Source organism: Perca flavescens, chromosome 21 (assembly GCF_004354835.1).
Source record: "Perca flavescens isolate YP-PL-M2 chromosome 21, PFLA_1.0, whole genome shotgun sequence".
NCBI classification, from domain to species: Eukaryota; Metazoa; Chordata; class Actinopteri; order Perciformes; family Percidae; genus Perca; species Perca flavescens.
In genome coordinates this window covers 29,016,689-29,032,166 of record NC_041351.1, presented here as the reverse complement: position 1 = coordinate 29,032,166, position 15,478 = coordinate 29,016,689, and the positions used below count along the sequence as shown (strand labels likewise).

The following is a 15,478-nucleotide window of genomic DNA, read 5'->3' as shown; positions in this document are numbered from 1 at the left end:
TGTCATGCTCTCTCTCTCTACCACGTTTTGTGTCTCTTTTTATTTGTCTCTTCTCTGCCTGAAAACTGTTCTCGTCTCTTCCCCGCCTCCCTCCCTTTATCTCTTACATTTCTTTTATTTCCTTTGCCTCCCCTTGTCTTTATTGTTTCTTCCTTCCTAACCCCCTGTGTTTTATCATCACCGTTTTAGGTCACAGTGCTATTTCAAATCCTTTAAAAAGCTTTTTGCGTTCTAAGCTGGAATTTGATTAACCTTGGCTTGTACAATACAGCCAGCTGTATCGTACATAAAATCCATCTGTCTGAACCTGCCAGACAGAAGAAAACTGCTCAGAGAGCACTTTGAAGGATTTCAGCAGAGACTGGAGCCGTGGTTTGGTTTACAAATGCCTCTTTTTAGGATGTGATTTTATTGAGTAAGAAACTCCTGAGACCCAAACATTTGAAACTGCTATATGCACAGACCTCTATTATGCATGCAGCATACAGGCATATCGATGTGCATGTAGCCTGAGGCTGATTTAAATTGCATCTCTAAAGCCTCTACAGGTGTGAAGAACCAGACTGTTTTTTTCTTCTTTTCTTACTGCTTCCTTCAGTTGTTGCTGCTGTTCTACCTGAATCAGAATCTTAAGATTCTATTAAGTTTGGCGGAGTACACCCCGAACAGGTCGCCATTCAATCACACCGCTGACACATAGGAACAGAAAGCCGCCTACTGGCAATTTTAGGGTCACCAGTTAACCTAAGTCAGGCAATTAAGTCAGACTCAGTGGTGAGTGAAACTGAAGCAGAGCCAGCCATAGAGCTGTAGCACAGCCAAAGTAGAACACTTTTTTTATAAATTAACGTTATCGGTTATCAGGCAAATAAAATGCTGATACAGATAATCTGCACACTGCCAAAAAAACGGACCGATAATCAGTCTATACCTACTTTGGACAGAACCTTCTATCTGTGAGGCCACACTGCTGACCACTGCACCACCTGGTTAATAACCATGTCAATCTTAAACGCGATTCCGCGATCACGGAAGGCTTTTATCATGTGGAGGCGCCGATAGTTTGGTTGTCATTACTTAGAATTCCTCATGGGGGAGACACAAACTACGCACTATAGCTTTAATTCACAAAATGTATATTTTTTGGTCCTCTAAAACTGTAATTTTGGAAGTGATTCTAGCTTGTGATGTTACAGTGACTAAAGGTTTACATAGTTGTTGCTTTTGATTGGGCTGCACTATAGAGGTTTCCTAGAAACCGTCTTTATTAGATGAAGAAGTGCAACCCTGATCCCTGCAAAGCCTGATCTTTGTTTTGAAATTGATTGAAGGTTATCAAAAGGCATGTTTCTGCTGCTAATGCTTAATTTGGTGTCAACTATTGGGAGCCTGTGGGAAAACTATCACTTCTGCTGGGCTTCTGCTCTAAGTGTCTAACCACCATGTACACTGAATTTGGAAAGACTGAAAGCCACAATGTGTGGTTTCTATTTATTTATTTTGCTATTTGGTCAGGGTGAAGTTGTGTGGATCTGCCCCCAGCTTGCTTATTAGCTAACGCTCTTTTGACTTTGTTTCTCTTTCTCTCTCTCTGTACTGACATCCTTCTTTCTTTAGGGTTTGTGTGCTTCAGCAGGCTACTCTGGGAGGTAAAACCAGTCAGTGTAAGCAGCATGGACAGAACTTTCCATTTCATACCAGCATTATTCCCCCATGATACCATGGTCCCCATCCTTTGATATTCAAACATTTCTGTTCTTTTACCAGACCTGGTAGCTGAAAAATAAATCTGTTTATTTCCATCTAGTTCTTAGTGTTGTAATAAAGAATCAACCTTTACAAATACATTCAACTCAATATTTACAAATCTAATTTTTATTCATTTATATCTCTTAATGTTTGCACTGCTGTTTGTGTGTTTAAATCTTTCATTTCATTATAACACTTCACATATTATTCCAGTTTTTTTCCACTTGCTTTGTTTCGTCAAATTTTCCTCAATTGGTTTTCCTCCCTTCTTGTTGTTGCCCACTTTTGTTTACTTCCATGATGTTTTCTTTGTCACTGTAGAATTTTGATTAGACATTTTAATCTCTGACATTAATAATATGTCTGGCGCACCTGATAAACTGCCAGCCAGGACACAAAATCACATTTGCCGTTGTCACTACCGTTAAGAATAAAAATCACTACATTTTTATTATTTTGCCTTATCAATTTTGTAACCGGTCAAGTCATTGGCACGCAATGAAGGCTAAATGCTTATGTTTATGACATATGACCCCTGCATTTGTCATGAAATAATATTAAAATGGCAGCAAAACAGTATCTATTCCAGTAGTATGGCCATTATAAAGGAAAAACAAGTTTTACAAGAAAAAAACAAAATGTTTTGAGAATAAAGTGATAGTTTTACAGGAAAAGAAATTTTGGAAGTATATAAAATGATGATCTATATCGGCAGAGAAGATTTTGGCCATATCGCCCAGCCCTAGTTGTAATAATAATTATAAAGTCGAAATATTGGTCAATTTTATTTTAATACTCTTGAGTAGTGAACAGGTGAGAGCAGTCTGTCAGCGTATGGGTCAGATGAAGGATGTGGATGACCTGAAGTTCTAGTGGTCAGAGATTTAAGGATATTGTGAAAGTGAAGTTAAACCATTAACACACAAGTCCGTAACGGGACTACAGGGGGGGACATGGTGTTCTTCAGACAAAAACACAGGTTCAAAGCAGAACGATTTAAAGCTCAGTGGACTTTATAAGTCTCTTGAAATGCAATGAAAAGCAGCCAATGTTAAATTTTACACTAGCTGTGCAATGGATAAACATAAAGAATCTGCTGGAATATTTCTAACTTTTCAAGCTGCATCCAATTTATAGAATATTTGTCAGGGCTTTGGGTTAGTAAGACAACATACATCTGTTTTTAGTACTTAAGCAGCAGTCAGTAGTTAACTTGTATGGTAGTAACCCATAAATAAGAAGATGACTGTCAGTGAGTTTGTTTTATTGTAAATGAGCGTCATTTACAATAAAACAAACTCACTGACAGTCACATACTGGTCTACCACACAAATTGAGATTTGTCTGACTGCACCAAAAAGTTTCACCTCACCCAAAAAGATGTTGAGGGGAGGAGATGGTAGTTGGTTGTTTTCAACACTCACTTACTTCATCAGTGTTTTTCTCTGTGAGGTCTAAAGTGCAGTTTGCTGGTGATGTAATTGTGTGTGTGTGTGTGTGTGTGTGTGTGTGTGTGTGTGTGTGTGTGTGTGTGTGTGTGTGTGTGTGTGTGTGTGTGTGTGTGTGTGTGTGTGTGTGTGTGTGTGTGTGTGTGTGTGTGTGTGTGTGTGTGTGTGTGTGTGTGTGTGTGTGTGTGTCACAGGGTCAGGGTGCCATCACAGACAAGCTGCGTAGCCTGAGTATGCACGACCTCACACAGATAACCCAGCAAGATGACGGCGCAGGGAACCAGCTCTACGAGTACAGCTCCCGCTCAGCCAACCCTGCCGTCAGGAGATCTCAGAGCACTGACGCTGGCGATAGAGCAGGTACACACACACACACACACACACAGTGTTGTTTTTTGCACAGACTTCCTTAGCAGATTAAGTTTACTCAGTTGTCATCCTCTAGGACAACTGAGAAAACTCCATCTGCCGAGAAAATGAAATGCAGATGAAAGCTTTCCTGGAAGATGCTAGTAAGATTTTTTTTTTTTCTAATTTTTTAAAGGGCACACACTATGTGCTTCACATAGGAAGTTAAAAGTGAAAACTGTGAGCGCATTCTGAAGTATTTTAACCCTTTAAGCCTGACAGTTTGCGTTAAAGCTGGCACACCTCATATAACAACACACTCAAATCTGAACTCAAAGACATCATACACAAAATCAGCAAAACCTACTCTTTCCAGAGATAGGGCTGACTTGAGCTCTGACGTGATGTTTAGACATTTTCTGCAGTATTCATGGTTTCATGGTTACAGTTTAAACAGGAACTGAATTTTTAAGGTGCAGATTCACCAACGTGTAACAAAATATAGGAATATCTGTTCACCCATATCATGATGGGAACCGTAGTAGTTGTTTATCCTAAATAGAAATAAGTTCTTTAAAAAGAACACCATATATATATATATATATATATATATATATATATATATATATCTTATATTATAGAGAATGTGTGAGTAACGACTGTAACACAGTCTGAGTGAAATTGATTTCAGCCTAACTGGTACAGGTGGACTCAGCTAGGTGCGTGCGTGCGTGCGTGCGTGCGTGCGTGCGTGCGTGCGTGCGTCGTGCGTGCGTGTGTGTGTGTGTGTGTAAGATGACTTCCCAGCAGACAGAGGGGATGAGATGAGGTTGAGTGGGATGCTGGTGGAATGTCAAACACGCACGCACACACTCTCTCTCTCTCTCTCTCTCTCTGTTCCTTTTGTCTATCTCTCTCTCAAACACACACAGCCAGTCAGTGAGGCATGGAGAGCGAGAGAGCAGGGGGTGGGAGTGGAGGATTGAGAAGAAATGAATTTGGAAGAAGAGGTGGATGGACGGAGGGAAGCAAGGCTGGTAGACAACATTAGCATACTGAGAGGAAAAAAAGTATTATGTATTCAGCTCAGCCAGCCAGCAGAGAGATGAGGGGAGGAAGGGATTTGTTTTACCCTCCAACTGCTCTGACATGACATCACACACCCTCTGGTGGCCATATTGGAGGTCCTCATATCTTAGGCAACAATGGTTTTCTACAGATGATTGTTTTGTGACTCAAAGGATACCTCTGGTGATATTCTATATATTTTTCTTTACAATCAACAAATTTCAAACTAACAATAAATGTATCCAAGTATGTGGGTATCAAAGCCTGATATCTCTGTGCCGTAGAGCTCCATGCTCCATAATGGTCATGCTGAGACATATTCCTCCTTTACCATGAAACACACACACAATCACACACACACACACACACACACACACTGTAGTTTATTTTGACTCAGTCCAACATACACCATCCTGCTTGCCCAAGAACACCCAAATGTTGATTATTCCGTCACTGAAAATAGTACCCCAAAAAATGCACAAATGCAACAATTTCCTCCAGTGTGAATAATGTTTGTTTAAAACTACGGTGAACAGGAACTTTTTTTTTTTTAAATGAACCAATATAAATGCGTGAGATCAGGTGTTCAGATCCTCAGTAGGAACCAATGGGCTTGTCGCTGAAAGCCACAGACAGGGTAGGGAAGTCAGAGACGGACCAACACAACTCTTGGCTGTGGTTGTTTCATGGGATTGGTTGACTATTAGAAAAATGTAAAATATTGGCTTTAAGCAGCACAGGAACTATCCTGTAAATGAAACGTCGGCGATATAGACTATGTGAGCTGCAGAGTCCTTCCTCGGTATAGTGGGAGCCAAGCAGGCTGCGGACATTGAACCGCCTGGTTTCTAGACAAGGGTAGTTTCAACTGCGGAGCTGAACACTGTACACAAGTAGCAGGACTACTACTCAGTATCAACCTCAAAACTACAGCTCTGGATTGTTTTTGTTGTATAGCAACCAACACATCCAGAATTCAGATGGTATTTTTGATCTTGTGTTGGAATGTGAAATCTAATGTGAAGCTGGCCTCTGTCTCATCCCACCCTGTTTCCTCTGGGAGGGGAAAGGTTGCTTCCAACTCTAGAGAGTGGGAGGTTTTTCTCTTATAGACTCCAGATGTGACAACAACCGCAGCAGCAGCTAGAACCAGAACCAATGGAAAACATTGCTGTTCAAATACAAACTCAGCGTTAGAAAACCCTGATGGACACTAATACTGCCTGGGCATGGTTTCAGGCAGCGCTTGGATGAAAGAACACGACCAGGTGGCAATACTTTATGTAACAGTATTTAACATAAAACAGCGTTTTGGGTGTTTCCAGAGATGTCAGTTCTCCAGAATTTGACTTAAAGGATAATTTTGAGTTTTTTTTTCAACCTGGACCCTATTGTCCTATGATCTTGTGTGTAAGTGACTGATAGGAACAAAAATCTTTGAAATTGGTCCAATATTATGCGTGAATGCTGTAACCAGCAGTCACAGACCAGGCTGCAATGTAACCCTATGGGGCAAATGAGCATCGTCAAATTTGTCCACTAAAAGCGCTGTTTGTGCCACTGACAGGCTCAGATTATGATTTTAAGTGTCTGACAACATTATGGAAATGATCCCTATAAAGATAGGCCTTATATATGTAACATTTACCTTTCTGTTTAACCAGAAACAGCTCTGAGGTCACTTGCGCTAAAACCCACCAGACTCCATTTAAAAAACCAATAGTTTTAGCGTGTATAGAGCCAACATATTTTACATGTAAATCGGTAAACTATGTGTTTATTTCAACCAAAACTAGAGTTGTGATGGTTTGAAAAGTGGAAAGACGACCCAAAACGGCTTTTCATAGTTTTATTTTGTTTCTGTTGACTTTGAATGAAGTGTTTTTTACGATGCTAAAATTACTGTTTATTTACATGGAGTCTGGTGGGTTTAGCGAACGCAATTTTGTGGATGTTTTTATGTTTTAAAAAAGGATCTTACTCTTTAAGAGCCGGGACACATCAGGCCGATTATCGGCCGTGGGACAGTCTGGCGAGGTCAGTGACTCAAATCTGTTTGGTGTGTCCCGTGTCGTTGTCCGTCTGAGGGGCTGTCGGCGTTCATTTTGGCCGACCTGACATGTTCGGTCAGCGGCAGGGCCGTCGGGACTCACCCGGAAATGACGAGCGGAATGAGGTGACTACAGTCTCTCAAAATCTGATGAAAATCTTTTAAACTGACCTTTGTTGACCTGGAATGAAGACAGATTCAGCAACTGCATGGCCTATTTCTCGCTTAAAATGTTTTCAGAAACACGTTTCAGTGAACTATTTCAGTACAATATGAGATCGTATTCTGACAGTCGTATTCTGACAGTCCAGCTCTGAATTTCCGGAGAAAACAAACCCATGTGACGCGTTCGTCCAATCAGCTGCCGGTTTTCATTTCTTGGGCAACATTACAGATTAGTGCCGCCTGCTGTTATAGAGATGTATTACATCTTGTCTCCTCTCGTCTTTTTGGTCTGTTCTGAAGCAGTTTTTTGGACCTCGGGGACGCGACTGATCATATCAACGGGGTTTTCTGTCAACGGTCGGCCGTCGGCTATATGTGTCTACACCATTACAGGAAGGTGGACCTCCTTAGAAATCCTTTCCATAATGTTGTCAGATACTTAGAATATTAATCTGAGCCAGTCAGTAGGAAATCAAGCACTTTTATGAAGGTAAATACAAGCTGGACAATTGCCCTATTAACTTACACTATAGCTTATTTAGCTTAATACTGGACCAATGTCAAAGGTTGTTGTTCCCATTAGACAGTCACTATGGAAAAATAGGGTCCAGGTTGAAGAAAAAAAAAAAACTAACTTACCCTTTTATTATATTTGATAATAAACATTTGCATTAGGGTTAGTAGTAGGTTTGCTTTTTTGTAAGAGGGCTGCAAAGCATGAAAATGTGGCATAATGTTGATATCGTTCAATTATACAATGTGTATTGAAATGAGGGCCATGCTAAGTAATGAGCTGAGTCCGAAACAGAACAGAAAAAAACATGGGAGCTCTTGTGTGATGAATCTGAATTACAAATATAATTCGTAGCTGCTCTCCAAAGCCTTTTTTAAAATACGGTACAAACTTGAACCAGCACTCACCTCAACACAAGATCAGCACAGACCTGTGTGATCACGGTGCATTCACTGTAACACTAGTGAAATAGAAATACAGCTAATATAGTTTCATTGTCACTTTTTTATGTCTCTATTACAAGTGTAGAGTGCCCAATACTACTATAGTAGTGTTTTCTTTCATTCTATCTTTAAAATAATAATTTCCTGCAATTTTCTTTTTCTGTCTTTTTCCTGTCTCTGTGCTAATAGTAATAATAATAATAATAAAGTTATAATGGCCATGGTGTTTGCTAAGGCTATGTATTGTTCAAAAGTTCATGATAACGGTACCCAGACTGATAAACTGACTTTGATTCCGGTTCCTAAACGATACTTTTTCAGATCTCTCTATTTATGTTTGAGCTCATACTACGTGAGCCCCGTCTCACATAAGATGTTGGTAGAAGCAGGCTGCAAAGACCTTCCTCCACAGCGCTGCGGAGGAAGGTCTGGCTAGTCCACACAGCATTCCTGGATGGGAGAAAAATGTGCTCTGGTTTATTGCCATTTTTTTAAACCAATCACAATCATCTTGGGCGGTGCTTGCACCGAACGGAGCAACTGTGCCTCTGCTAAATAGTCTCTGGTATGGAGTTATATTCCTATCTTTATTCAAGAGCGCATTCTTTCAATTTGAGAGCATTTCTCACTGATATTACGTTCAGATTTTGTAATAATTTCCCTCAAAACCTTGCTCTCACGCTCAAATGGTCATGCTTGCGCTTGGATTTGCTCTGCTTGTGCTCAAACTTTTATGCTCGGACTCAGATATGTTGTTCTGTGGACAGATTTCCTGCTCTCAGCTTTGAACCTTCTCCTCGCACTCAGCCTGATTCTGCGCGCTTGCAAATCTGCTGCTCTCGGATCTCTCCTGAGCGCTTGGATTTTTCTGTGTTACAACACTATCAAAATTCCACAACCAATAGAATGCCAGGTGTAGTGTTGACCAATGAAATGATCCCTGCCCCGTTGAGGGTGCGTTCGTTTTATGTGAGAACATCCGTTGCGGCTGGCTCCTCTGTAACCATGGGTCTGTAACCCAAGTTTATTTAACCCCGCCGTCCATCGCTTTATTATTAGTATATGTCAATAATGTGCACAGAATGGTCGACGGCCTTTCACCTGCACCCATCAGGAAATGGGAGAAAGCTTTGAAGTGGGACATATCAAGTTACGTAGCTACACAACTATGAGGGTGAGTAACATAAATTAAGCACATAGCATATGGCGCTAGCCATAGCTAGCCTAGCTTGATGTCCGTAAACAAATAGCTTTTCTTTATATCGGTAGTTTAGCTAGCTTGATAGATTGAACGACATACTGTATGACGGACAGTATGTGTGTATTTACAACTGGTATTTAATGACCCCACTTTGTAATTTGTCCTCGTTTGGTTAACCATGTTCCTGGGGATTTGGCTAATTTCAGACATGCTAACATACAGCCTAGCTTGATGTCCGTAAACAAATAGATTTTCTTCATAGTTTAGCTAGATTGAACAACATATGACCGATAGTATGTGTATTTTTCCTCGTTTGGTTAACCTTGTTCCTGGAGATTTTGCTAATTTAATGTTAGAGCCAATAGTAAAACCTAAACTGTAATATAACTGAAAGAACACCAGAAACTGGATTGTTTGTGTTCGTTTTTGCATCACTGTTGTGTGTTGTTCATCAGAATTTAGTCTTCATTTCTTCATATAACATTAGTTTGAAAATGATGGATTCATATCAGTCTGTATAAAACGTTGTAATGTTAAGTACAATGTTATCACTATAATAAAAACAGATCTAGAATAATTTGCTCCTCAAAAAGCAGTTTTTTTTAATGAATACAAAGCAAACTGAACAGAAAAAACAAGCATTTTCTTTTCTTTTCTTCCAGTTGAGAATGAAGGGCTCGACCAATGCTGCATCATAGCAGCAGAGTCTTATCACCAGCCCATGAAAGCTAGAAGTCACCCTGCTGCTCCAGATCTACCTACTGTATGACTGGCTACAGACTACAACCATCTGCAACATCATCAACAGCTGCAATTAAAGTCTCTTGGGGTCATATGGGACTCGGTTGTTCTCCATACTGCATCGTACACTATATTATTTTTCTGTTTTGTTATATTAGTAGTCTACAGACAACACTAAGTATCATTACTTAATCACAGTATATATTATTCTGGTGTACACTGTTGATGTGACTCACTGCTATTGATTATACGTCACTTTAGCTTGCTACTACCTCATAACTTTGCCTTAATTGCTCTTGTTTAGTTAATTTATTTTCTACTAGTTATATATACCTCCTATTTAATTCAATTATTCTATAACTTGTGTTGCAATACCTGAATTATCCCTCTTGTGAACACTAGGCTTATCTTATCTTTATTTTAGTTCATATCATAACCCTGCTCACAAACTCACCTGTACCTGGGTCATCAGTTTGCCAATATCAATGTTCCTGCTACAGTAAATCCTACAGGCAAAGTGTACTGCTTCACAGGAGTATGAACCATACAAAATACTTGTTTTTTTTCTGTTCAATTTGCTTTGTATTGATTTCATAAGGGTAAAAATAAATAACTGCTATTTTAAATAGTGTTTTATTATAGTAGTGGAATTGTACTTACAATTTTCTATACAGATATATATATATATATATATATATATATATATATATATATGAATGTTATTGTTAAAATAATGTTATAAGAATTTAGAACATCTGAACAACAGCAACAGTGATGTAAAAACTGATACAAACAATCCAGTTTCTTTTGTTTTTCAGTTATATTACAGTTTAGGTTTTACTATTGCCTCTAACATGTCTGAAATTAGCCAAATCCCCAGGAACATGGTTAACCAAACGAGGACAAATTACAAAGTGGGGTCATTAAATACCAGTTGTAAATACACACATACTGTCCGTCATATGTCGTTCAATCTAGCTAGCTAAACTACTGATTTAAAGAAAAGCTATTTGTTTACAGACATCAAGCTAGGCTAGCGCCATATGCTATGTGCTTAATTTATGTTACTCACCCTCATAGTTGTGTAGCTACGTAACTTGATATGTCCCACTTCAAAGCTTTCATTCTATTGGTTGTGGAATTTTGATATTGTTGTAACACAGAAAAATCCAAGCGCGCAGGAGAGATCCGAGAGCAGCAGATTTGCAAGCGCGCAGAATCAGGCTGAGTGCGAGGAGAAGGTTCAAAGCTGAGAGCAGGAAATCTGTCCACAGAACAACATATGAGTCCGAGCACAAAGTTTGAGCACAAGCAGAGCAAATCCAAGCGCAAGCATGACCATTTGAGCGTGAGAGCAAGGTTTTGAGGGAAATTATTACAAAATCTGAACGTAATATCAGTGAGAAATGCTCTCAAATTGAAAGAATGCGCTCTTGAATAAAGATAGGAATATAACTCCATACTCTGGAAGGAATTTGTTTTGGTGGTACGTGTGTACGTTCAAAAGTAGTTTTAGTCGTGCAACAGAAAACTCCGATTGGACTGATAGTCTAGCTAGCTGTCTGGATTTACCCTGCAGAGATCTGAGGAGCAGTTAACCATAGTCCTCACAAATCCACCGGAGTTTAAGATTGCAACCCAAAGAAAGCGGAAGGTAACGGACATCCGGCTGAAAAGTGAATTTCTGGCGGCACCTGAGCAATCGCTGAAGTGGAACGTCGTGGATGTAGTACTGCAGTCCTAACCTCAGCTGCGAAAAGGACTCAGTTATGCACCCAAACATGGTGTCTGAAACATTTGTGTTGTCAGGACACAAATCTCAGTCTGTTTCAGTGATTCCTGATACGTGTATGTGTGTGTCTATGTTTTGCAGACTACTACTATGACCAGGAGGAGAGGACTGATGAAGAGGCGGAACCAACCTTCTCTGAAGACGAGGCAGTCACTCAGAAAGGACTGAGGCGATCGCAGAGTGTCAAGATCTCACGATCCAGAGTCCGCAAAGATGTAAGTCTTCTGTCCATGTTGTTGGGGGTGGTGTATTCACATAGCAAAAATCATCTGTAATTAGTTCCTATTTTATAGTCCATCAAAAGAAAATAATAACCAGACCAGGGCTGTAGTTGAAGTCCAAGAACAGGACTAGTTGGCCGAGACAGCAAAAAAAAGAATCCTAAAAAAGATTGATACCTGATGATTGAGGTATACGGGGCAGCCAGGTGTGTACCAGGCGACCAATGTCAGTGCCCGTCTAGATGGATTTTGAATTAAACTAATACCTTTTTCTGAATTTTCTGAACAAGCACGCTTCATTAATGGTTTTGTTTTAAAGGAGGTAGTTAAAAAAAGCATATAGTGCTGGTCTTGGTCGAGACCAACTAGAATATTTGGCGAGTCCAACGGCCAAGTTTATGTCTAAATACCAACGAGTCCCAAGACAAATCCGAGACAACCGAAAAACATCTTGTGTCCGTGTCCGGACTCAAGTACTACAGCCCTGAATCAGACATATGAATGATAAAAAAAGAATAAAAAAAGAATAAAAAACGGCGCTACAAGGCAAAGAGAGGAGGTGCTCAAGAGTTTGTACATACAGTATATGTCGATCCGGATCGAGATATTGATTCAATCCTCAATGATCCAATATTATTTACACCCCTACCTTATATTGATTTTAAAATCAATCTGTATCACAACAAACGGTGCAGAAAGTCAGTGGTATATATATATATATATATATATATATATATATACACACATATATATATATATATATATACACACATATATATATATATATATATATACACACATATATATATATATATATATATATATATATATATATATATATATATATATATATACACATATATATACACACATTCATAACTGTACTATTTTCATAATTTTGTCACCAGGCGCGTTATGGATCCCTGAAGATTAAAGGCAAGAAGAGACCAGCGCTGACCTCTGTTAACTATGGAATATGAAAAGAATGCTGCAGACACACGCACGCACGCACACACGCACACACACACACACACACACACACACATTCATGCACGCACACACACACGCACACAGCAGAGCAATCTGCTGATCGGTGGATGGGATTCCAGCTCTTTAGAGCCTGAACTCTTATGTCTCTTTGATGATGAGCTTTCTTCTGGCATATTTATTACTTCATTCATCCCAAACCAGTGACTCTTCGAGAAACTGCACTCTGAGAACTTTGACGTTTTTCTTTGGGTTGATTTTTGCATGATCTTGTGTGTGTTTCATCTGTTGTTTGTTAGAATTGTAGTTTAGGTGTGATGTTATGCGTAGTCTTTTAGATTTACTAGCTTCAGTCTTTTAGTTTCATTTAGCCTCTTTCTAATAAGGCATTCTTTTTAAAAAAAGTTCATAAACTGAAATGAATGGCTTAACTAATAGTTAAATCATTCACTAATGCTTTATATCATGGTTCTAAGCCCTTAATAAGAACAAGCTTGGGTTACTGGGGTGTGAATCCTTTCAGCTTGTGTTTTTCCTCCAACACTTGGTTTGTCTTTTAGGCTCTTTAATTTGTCCGGGAGACTCTCCCAATATCTGCACCAAAACAGGTTTAGCTGTATTGTTTAACAGCTTGTAGACATGTACAACTGTTGAGTATTACTAAGTGAAAATCCATGGACCCTTATTAAAGTGGCATTCATTTACATTTTGGCCACTTGGTGCAGCACAACAAGCTATGAACACAAAATGATCCCTCTTTTATAAAGTTGTTGTGGCGAACATGTTGCCAGACAGTTACTTATACACACAGAATATTGGTCCAATATTCACTCTCCTTTTAGCTCACATTACATATCATCTGCTAATGCAAACAACTATGCAACTAGAAATAACACATTATTGATGAGAAATGAAGGGCTATGTGTTTGCACCAACTCTGCATTTCCCTTCAGCTCTACAGAGGGATTTTTTTGCAGCTTTTAGCTCATTGTTTTGGCCCACAACTTTACAGTTTTGGTTCCCTCTCCTAGTGCAGGCATCTGTTTTCAGTGGGACAAGCTTTAAACCCCACTGGACATTACCTTCTCCGCACCAAGCAGCAGACAAAGTTAGCAACTAGCTGGTGAGGAAAGTGAATATTGAACTTTATCAGCTTTAAAAGACTTAAAGATAAAGATATTTTTTTAACAACCTAGCAATTCAAAAGTTGTTTAGATTAATGGCTCATAAGTGACCTATTAAACTATTGAATTACACATTCAGTATGCTATTAGTTTCAGCTTAAAACCCCTTTTATAAAGAGTATTGTATTAAAATGTTGCTACGCTGCCTTTCAGGTATTTTATCTGACACTAGTGTTGGAGTCTGTTAACTTCCGTGTGGCTCAACATACTAATGGAGACTAGTTCTTACCCTGAGGGACATGTCCTGTAGGTTCAGACACATGCAACATTCCCTGTCACAGTGGTGACAGTACGAGAACTCGGATTCGCAGCAGTATACCAGCAACTCTGACATCAACGTTTGAACTTGAGTAGAGTGGAGCTGAATGAATGCGATGAAACACACTTGAACACCAGCAGATGAACACTAAAGGAGGGAGACTGTGGACACCAATGAAGATAAAGAAAGGGAAGAGAAAACCAAATGAAACCAAGTGATTCTCCCAGGTTTCTCCGTGCAAATGTCAGCCTTTATAAAGGCCCAGAACTCCCGCTGACTATTGATGATTTCTTATTTTCCTGCTTTGTACTCATGTATTTTTATATGGCTGTGTGTCCTGATCACACCCCTGGTTGTAAATTTCTCGCTGTATTTCTTAGTATCAGTGAAGATTAGCTTTTTAAATGTTATTCTGTGTGTGTATGTGTGTTACCTTTGGATCAGAAGGAGTCTTTTTGTATGTTAACCACCTGTTTTTGCACACATAGACCTCCTCCCAAACCTTTGTATCAATGCTGTTGTTGCTTGTCATCTCATTTTATAATGTACTTTAGCTGTGGGAGGATGCAGCACACAAATGAGCTTAGCCATTCTTGATGATGAATGCTAATACTAACGGCCTCTCATGACATCCTAAAGTTTGGCTTGTTTTTGTCCTCTGGTAGTGCAGTTAGTGCTACGCTGTAGCTGAAGTTCCTTCTACAGTTGCTGTTTAGATTAGAGATAGAACAGTCTGTTTCTGTGCTTTCTGTGTTCTTGTGGTTCATGGGTACGTCTGGCTGAAGCAAAATTACTTCTATTAAACTGGCCTTGTAGTATTCCTAGAAACAATGAAATACTAGTCTCACGTTGCCAGAGCTGTCCCTGGAGTGGAGTAAGGTCTGGCTACACCACATACATTCTAGGATAGGAGAAGAAAAAAAGTGCTCTTACCAGTGTATTGTTGTGTGTACTGTAGCCACAGCAGTCCCGTCACTTGGTCCCAAAACGTCCCAGTAAGAGAGGAACTACCGTGAACATATTCTTTGTAAATCTTTACGATCATTCCCCAAAAGAACCAAGCAGGCCTGCCTTGTTGCACGGTGCAAATTTCCTCCAAAACTTGCCATTTTCAGCGTGTAGCTCGCTAGCTCGAAGTTGGTTGTTTCCCGAAGCGAAGGGATTTTGAGAACGTTGACACAGAGAACGGAAGGCGAGGGGCATCCTGGAAATGTTCTTCCGTTGATACTGACTAGGTTTAGTGTGGCATGAGTTTCGCCATTTGCCTTTTACTGTGTGTAATTTATGACCATACACACCCTGCACATG

At 39.6% G+C, this 15,478-nt stretch overlaps 1 protein-coding gene across 2 annotated transcripts in view; it reads left to right on the top strand.

The window, feature by feature from the left end:
* Positions 1–13,646, top strand: part of reep3b (receptor accessory protein 3b) — a 63,723-nt gene extending 50,077 nt beyond the window's left edge. For both annotated transcript variants that reach the window (XM_028568201.1, XM_028568202.1), the window contains 3 exons: positions 3,392–3,557; positions 11,601–11,734; positions 12,649–13,646. In XM_028568201.1, the coding sequence (XP_028424002.1) occupies positions 3,392–3,557; positions 11,601–11,734; positions 12,649–12,720 (372 nt within the window). In that variant the 3' untranslated portion in view covers positions 12,721–13,646. The remainder of the gene's footprint in view (positions 1–3,391; positions 3,558–11,600; positions 11,735–12,648) is intronic.
* The last annotated feature ends 1,832 nt before the right edge of the window (positions 13,647–15,478 follow it).